Source organism: Piliocolobus tephrosceles, chromosome 8 (genome assembly GCF_002776525.5).
Source record: "Piliocolobus tephrosceles isolate RC106 chromosome 8, ASM277652v3, whole genome shotgun sequence".
NCBI classification, from domain to species: domain Eukaryota; kingdom Metazoa; phylum Chordata; class Mammalia; order Primates; family Cercopithecidae; genus Piliocolobus; species Piliocolobus tephrosceles.
This window is the reverse complement of record NC_045441.1, coordinates 4139252-4146862: the sequence shown is the minus strand read 5'-3', so window position 1 is coordinate 4146862 and position 7611 is coordinate 4139252. Positions and strand designations below refer to the sequence as shown.

Genomic DNA, 7611 nt, shown 5'->3' with positions numbered 1-7611 from the left:
GGGATGGGGGAGGAGGTGACACCGGGACCCAGAGTGGAGAGGGCAGGGGAGGAGGTGACACAGTGAAACCAGGACCCGGTGTGTGAACTGGAAGAGGGGCTGTGAGTAGCATGAGATTTGGGGCTGGGGAAAGTGGTGGGTGCAGTCAGGAACCCGCCCATCCCATACCTCCCCCAGAGGCGGCTCTGCCCTCAGCACTGCTGACCTGGGCAGGCCTGGGCTGCCAGGGTCGCTCTGGGATCAGCCCTGCCCTGTCTGCTGGGGGCTCAGCCCCATTCCCTGCAGCCCCCCAGCAGGCCCTGGTGTCTGGACGCTGGGCACAACGAGGCCACCTCCTGGGATAAGCCCAGGCCCCAGGACGATGCCCGGCTGGGATGCTGGCCGCATCCTCCTCTGTCTTCTCTATATCCTGGGCTGGGCTTTTTTTAAACTCGAAGCAAAGCCAGCAGGAGATGACTCTGTGGCCTGGCAGCTGAGTCCAGGGTTGACCCGCCAGTGCCGCCCTCCAGCCTTCCCCCTCCACACTTCCTCTGAGGCTGGGCAGTCCCCGGGACCTTTGGCACCTGCCTCAGTTTCCGTCTTTGGGGGAGATAGGAGCACCCCACTCCCTGACACAAAGGTCTGCCCCAGAGGCCCGGTCTAGGGGCCCAGCCTGTGGGTTCCGGCTCAGGACAGAGCACACCAGGGAGAAGAGAAACCGGCTCTTTCCCTGCCTGTGCGGGCCGGGCCTGAAGCGCGTGCCCCTCGCGGGGAGGTGGGACCCCTGAGTCATTTCCTGTGCTATCAGCTCCGGAACAGAGCAGGCCTGCTCAGGTTCCCAGAAACACGGCGCGATGGGGGACAGAGTCTGCGGCTGCCACGGAAACAAATGAGAAAATGCCCTCCCCAGAATAGCGTGGCCTGGACAGAGGCACAGCCACCGGAGGACAAACCCCGAAATAGCTCGTGCCGGGCAGCAGGGGGTGGCGTTGCCTGCACAGCAGAGCGCGGAGGCCGCCTCCCAGGGCAGGTGGGCAAGGAGAAGGGTGGGCAGGCATCCCAGACCCAGAGACGACTCAGCCAGCCTGGGAAGCAGTGACCGTCTCGGGTATCACAGACCCTCAAAGCACCCTGCACCGTGGGGGCATCCGGGCCGTGTGCACAAAGGCCATAAAGAGACGGTCTCAGGAGAGGTCATCACCACGAGCCGCAGAGGCTCCTTCGAGGGAGGCGTGGGACATGTCTGCGGACGCCCACTGGGAAGTGACATTTAGCAGAAGGAGAAGCAGGAGCTAACGGGGTTCCCGGCAGAGCAGGGGGCACACACCAAGGCCCTGGGGCTGCCAGTGCAGGCAGATTCCAGGAACCAAGGGAGGATGGTGTCACTGAGGTCCTTCCCGCTGACTGCGTCAGGGGCTCAGGCCTGATTCAAAGGGAAACAAACTCCTAGAGGTGCTTTCCCAGAGGCCGCGCCATCCGCTCAGCACTGGCAAGGTCAGGCTGCTGTCGGGGGGGAGCCCAGCGGGGGATGAGGGGACCTCAAAGCTTCACACCAGAGCACCCGGGCTCTAAATCAGGCGGCGGACGAGATGGGAGCCAGAGGCTCTGGCTAAGACCAGGCTGTAGGGCCAGGGGTGATGCCGGCATCCCGGCCTGGCCATGGGGCACGAGACAGGGTCTCCAGAGGAGGGGATGCTTCTCCTTCCAAAACAGCGGGAGCATCTCATAAAAGGATGGGTCCCTCTGCTCTTGAGACAAGGGTGGGACCCAACTCATGGCTTGGACGTTCTGAGTGGGGAGCCGAACACACGTGGAAAAGGCCGCCGCTGTTTGACCGTGACGTCGTCGGTCCTATGGGGTCTGTAAGCACACCACTCTCCCACCCACTTTGACACGTTAACATCCCATGTGGTGGGTGAGCCTGGTGTATTCACCAGCCTCAGATCTGGAGATGGTGCTGGGTCAAACAGAACCACCCTGGCCAGCACCCAGCAGTCCCAGCCGAGGGGCAAGCAGAAGACAGCGGCCTTGGAAGACCTGTGGCCGCTGCTGCCACCCACCAGCATCACCCTCGCTTCCCTCTGCACTTCTGATAGTCCCATATTCTCTTCTAAGACACAGTAATTACATTTCTGGATTAAAACCCTAGAAATATGACACTCAGCGCAGTGTTTGTTGGGGGCCTGGTGCTGCACAGAGGGGCAAGTCTTCACACAGGACACGCAAAGACGCACTATTTTCCAAAGAGAGCGATACTCACATCCACTTCCCCTTGATCAATGACATAGAAGTTGTCTCCTTCATTCCCTGTAACAAAAGAAGAAAGTAAACAGATACAAAGCACATCAAGACACAGAAGTTACAGTTTCTCTTGCAAACAACTATTGCAACACTGTTGCATAGACCCTCCTCAGGCAACATCCTGGGTGCCAGCAATTCTTTTTTAATGACAAGATTATGGAAACACTGAGATAACTCGTTAAAGAGCCTTTTATGAAGTTTCATTAGTGAACTTTCTGTAAACAATGAGAGGTTTTTTTGTTTGTTTTTTTTTTTTGTTTTTTTTTTTTGAGATGGAGTCAGGCTGGAGTGCAGTGGCACAATCTCGGCTCACTGCAACCTCCGCCTCCCAGGTTCAAGCGATTCTCCTGCTCAGCCTCTGGAGTAGCTGGGACTACAGGCACCTGTCACCACGCCCAGCTAATTTTTTTGTAGTTTTAGTAGAGATGGGGTTTCACCATGTTGGCCAGGCTGGTCTCGAACTCCTGACCTCAGGTGATCCACCTGCCTTGGCCTCCCAAAGTGCTGGGATTACAGGTGTGAACCACTGCACCCAGCCTAACAATGAGAGTTTTATACATGTATGTGTGTGTGTGTGTGTGTGTGTAATTATATTATATTACTTTAGTTTTATACATACATGTATATATTTTATTTTATATTTACTTAGTTTATACATACATGTATCTTTTATACATACACATGTATATATGTGTATATATATGTACACATGTATGTGTACACACATACATGCATATATGTGCATATTATATGTGTGTATGTATGTATAAGTATATATATATACTTTTAAATTTTGAGACAGAGTATTACTCTATCACCCAGGCTGGAGTTCAATGGCGCGAACTCAGCTCACTGTAACCTCCGCCTCCCAGGTTCAGGGGACTCTCCTGCCTCAGCCTCTGGAGTAACTGGCATTACAGGCACCCGCCACCACGCCTAGCTAATTTTTATTTTTAGTAGAGACAGGTTTTCATCATGTTGGTCAGGCTGGCCTCGAACCCCTGACCTCAGGTGATCCGCCTGCCTTAGCCTCCCAAAGTGCTGGGATTACAGGCGTGGGCCATCATGCCTGGCCTTATACTATTTTTTTTTTTTTTTTAAGCACATAGTCCATTTTTCCCCTCTGGCCTTTGGCTCAGAGGAGCAGGCAGAACGTACCTTGCTGTATAACGGTCTCCCCAGCGATGTGAGTGACAGGGAACATGGCATCGAATATGTCACTGAAAAGCAAAACACGCTAAATTAGGGCTGCAGGCAGCGTGGGGACATTTAAACAGCAGAGCGCAGAGGCCCCTCCCAGGGCAGGTGGGCAAGGAGAAGGGCGGACAGGCATCCCAGACCCAGAGACTACTCAGCCAGCCTGGGAAGCAGTGACCATCTCAGGTATCACAGCCCCTCAAAGCACCCTGCACCGTGCGGGCATCCAGGCCGTGTGCACAAAGGCCCCCTCACTTCCTCCCCTCACTTCACAAAAATCACTTCACAGTCATCAGGGAAAATGAGAAAGTCCATGAGAGTTCAAAGAAGAAAGCTGAAATCCTTCATGACTCGAGGGCCGGAGATGGCACTGCGAGCCCCGGGCATACAGCCTCCCAGCCCCATTTCTGTTCTGTGCGCAGACACAGTTTGCTGTTTTGGTTTTTACAGAAATGGGGTCACACCATACATGCATTTTGAACTCCATTTAGAAAAACAAAAGTAACAATAGATTGTGAACATTCTCCCGCCAGTAAATGCAATGCTACTAGAATCCAACCAGCAATCTGCATTTTTTTCCTTTCAGGGAGAACACTTGCAGTGGAAGGAGAATCCTGGGACCCTTGACATAGAAGGGAGGTTCGGAGCCTCTCTGTGGAAAACACAGACCCTTCGTGACACGCAAACTCGAAGCTGGTGAGGCCGAGTCTTGGGGCTGTGCCAACCGGGCAGCCTGACTGTCCAGTGTTCCAAATCTGGATGTGAAATGGACCATGTAAACAGGACCCAAGGGGCATGGGGGAGCTGGCAGAGGTGCCTGGGAAAAGTGGGAAAGCACCCATAGGCCAGGAAGGTAGAGAGGCACCTGCCCCAGAACATGGTGCCAGCGTCCCACTCTTATTAATAGATGCAATAACCACCTTCGGAGACTGGACCCCTCAACAAGCACTTAGCCCACAATGTGATGCAGAGAAACCAGAGACCCAGGCAGGGAGTGCACCCACAGGGACGCTTCGAGGACAGCCTCCTGCCCACCCTGATGACTTAAAATGGAGATTCTTGGAAACCTTTGCCGGCCCACAGGTGCCCCCTGACTCATGGGGATGGGGGCTGAACCACCCAGGAAACAAATATAAAATCAAAGATCCAGACAGCCCTGACCCTCCTGGTTCCAGGGCCCATGAATAAGGCATTCTTAAAATAGTGGTTGTTTTCTCTCTATTTAAGAAATGCTTCTTTTTTGAGTCCTTGTTCCCAGCTTCCCGGGCAACTCAGTTTCCTGTTTCCTCCGGGAGGGGGGCAGAACTGCAGGAGGGGTCAGTGGGTGGCAGGGCTGTAGGGAAGGCTGGGGGCCTCCACTGTCCTCCCACCTGGCGAGGGGTCAGTGGGTGGCAGGGCTGGGGGAGAGCTGGGGGCCTCCACCATCTGCCCACCTGGGTGGTGGGGCTTGGCCATGCTGCCCCAGCCCCAGTCCCAGGCACCTGGCCCCGGTGGGGACGTTTCCTGGCCACAGGCTCCCTGGTGCACATCTGCAGGAGCCGTCCTGGCACTGTGCTCTAAACTGTATTTCTTCAAAACCACAAAAGAATGGGTTCTCAGAATGAACAGATCTTTAAGAAATCATTTTACAATTCCTCCCTCTTTTTAAAAAAAAATATATATTTCAACTTATAATGGTAAAATATTCCATTAAATGCCATAAGTAATCAAAAGGACACTGTGTACCCCCCACCACCCGGCTCAGGACCATGCTGCCTCCACCGCTCTCTCCTGGGAAGCCGTCCGGCATCACTGCTGGGGCCCGGGTGTGGAGGCCAAGTGCCGCCTCCAACACGCTTGCTCTGTGTCACCACTTCGCACACGGGCATCCGTGATCACACGTGTGCACCCGTGAAAAGCGTGCATTGCCAGGGGTGTCTGCATCACTGCATGTCACTGACATAAAGATACCCTTTCACAATTCTATTCTCCCTCCTGACACATATTTTCTGAAATGCACCTGGGTGAAAACACAAATCCTGAAGCTTCTTTGCTCCTTTTATGCTGCCTAGTATTCTTTTCTTGGAAGAGACGGCATCTCATTCTGCTGCCCAGGCTGGAGTATAGGGGTGCTGCCACAGTTCACTGCAGCCTCAAACTCCGGGGCTCACGGTGTCCTCTCACCTCAGCCTCCCGAGTAGCTGGGACTGTACAGGCACGTGCCGCCACACCTGCTTATTTTTTATTTTTTAATAGATGGGTCTTGCTATGTTGCCCAGGCTGGTCTCCAATTCCTGACCTCAAGCAATCCTCCTACCTCAGCCTCCCAAAGTGCTGGGATTACAGGGGTGAGCCGCTGCACCGCCCTACCTGGCATTCTCTATACAAACACCCTCGTTCCTTCACCCGTTCCTGCCTAGATGGACATTTCCAGTGCTTCTGGTTCCTGCCATCACACGCTGGACCACGATGGACACCACAGAACTCCCCACAAAGAGGGGGCAGGTCAAGGAGGCTGCACCCCGATGATTCGAGGCTCACATTCCACTCACGTGCGTCTACCGGAGCCTGAACAAAGGCAGGGGTCGGCTGAAACCTCTCCTGGGAGGTTTCGATATCCAGACGGGGCTGTTCAGTCCTTAGTATCAATGAAAGTCAACTTTCCACACACCCAGGTGCCTGGGCGTGGCCCCGTCCAGAGCCGCCCCTCCTGGAGCGCCTCTTGAATGAGCCTCGCTGGGTTGCTCTGTTGGCCACACAGGTGTCCCTCATCTCCCCAGGTGTGCACCTGCAGGGAAGCCTAGTCCCCGGCTCTGTGATCAGCAGAGCCCAGAGAGCCCAGCCTCGTTTACCAAAAAGGTCTGGGAGCCCCATTTTTCTTCAGAAGAAACTTCAATGCCCGAATGTCGCCAGCTCATCTCCGACAAAGGCCTGAACACAGACGTCTCCAGGCAACAGCCCCGAGCTGCGGTCAGCCCTGCCCACGCTGCCCACTGCACAGCTTCACCCAGCTTTTCCACCGTCTGCCCCTTTCACACAAAACCCCCATGCCTTCCTCTCTCTCAGCGCTTAATGGAATTAAAAGGCCCTGGCCTCTTCTGTCTGTAAAAAGAAAAACAGTTTTCTCTTCTAATCCAGCAGTCACTCTGGAAGGTTAAGTGAAGCTGCTGGCTCAGATTTTAAATCGTCTCACATGGGGGTGCCCCCCCCCACCCCATCAACAAACACAGCTTAGCTCGTCTGCATCAGGGGCTGTGCTGGGTTCCGGGGACACGGAAAGCCCCCCAGCACTCAGGCCTGGTAAGAGAAAGAAAAACACGAAGACATTCCAGCCAGCCCTTCCTGCGGGGGCTGAGGGCAGAGCCCCTGGTCTGTCTCTCGCTCCATCCTCACCCGCCCCTATGAGGTCAGCACTGCTGTTCTGTCCAGTTTCCAGATAAGGAAACAAGACACAAAGTAACTTCACCCAAGGTCAAGAAGCCAGGAAGAGGTGAAGTCAGGCTGAAGCCCGGATCATCAACGCTCCTCCACTGTCTGGCTTCCCTAGGTGCAGAGTCCTCCTCCGAGCAGAGCACACTCCTCCCTCTCACCCACCCCTCCCTCTCTCTGTCCCTCTCCCTCCCTCCCTCTGTCTCTGTCTCCATCCGTGCCCTGGACTGGTCTCTAAGCCGGGGGCTGAGGACTTGGGCATCTGGGATGGACACCACCAGATCTCTTTGGACAGGAGCCCAGTAAGGAGGCCCTGCTGTTTGGGTCGCGGCTGGCCGGCGGTGCTCAGTCAGAACGATTTCCAGGAAACGGCCCGTCTTGGGTTCCAGTCCCATCTGGCCTGTGGCTCAGAGATCACAAATCTTTTGAAAGCCTCCACCTACACCACTCCCAATGCTGATACCTCCCCCTCCTGCAACACCTCAGTTCCTGTACTTCTTACTCTGCGGATGGCTTCCGCCTCCCACGGCTGACTCCCCGCCTCCCACAGCTGACTGAGCTCTGAGATGGAGACCACATGTTCACTGCAGGCTGCAGTGCTGAGCCCAGGTCTGACTCAGAAGGTCCTCAGTACAATATGGATGGTTGGATGGGTGGGTGGATGAAGGGACACATGGATGGACAGGTGGGTGAGCAGATGGATGGATGGATGGATGGATGGATGGA

The 7611-nt window shown here is 54.9% G+C and overlaps 1 protein-coding gene and 1 long non-coding RNA gene across 2 annotated transcripts in view; one reads left to right on the top strand and one right to left on the bottom strand.

Annotated features, from left to right (window-relative positions):
• Positions 1–4698, top strand: part of LOC111523687 — a 5567-nt gene extending 869 nt beyond the window's left edge. The window contains exon 2 of the long non-coding RNA XR_002725592.2: positions 4064–4698. This is a non-coding gene — a long non-coding RNA (uncharacterized LOC111523687). The remainder of the gene's footprint in view (positions 1–4063) is intronic.
• Positions 1–7611, bottom strand: part of PRKAR1B (protein kinase cAMP-dependent type I regulatory subunit beta) — a 168920-nt gene that overhangs the window by 53188 nt on the left and 108121 nt on the right. The window contains exons 5-6 of the mRNA XM_023188481.2: positions 3439–3500; positions 2240–2286 (exon numbers count right to left, since the gene is read on the bottom strand). Coding sequence (XP_023044249.1) covers positions 2240–2286; positions 3439–3500 — 109 coding nt within the window. The remainder of the gene's footprint in view (positions 1–2239; positions 2287–3438; positions 3501–7611) is intronic.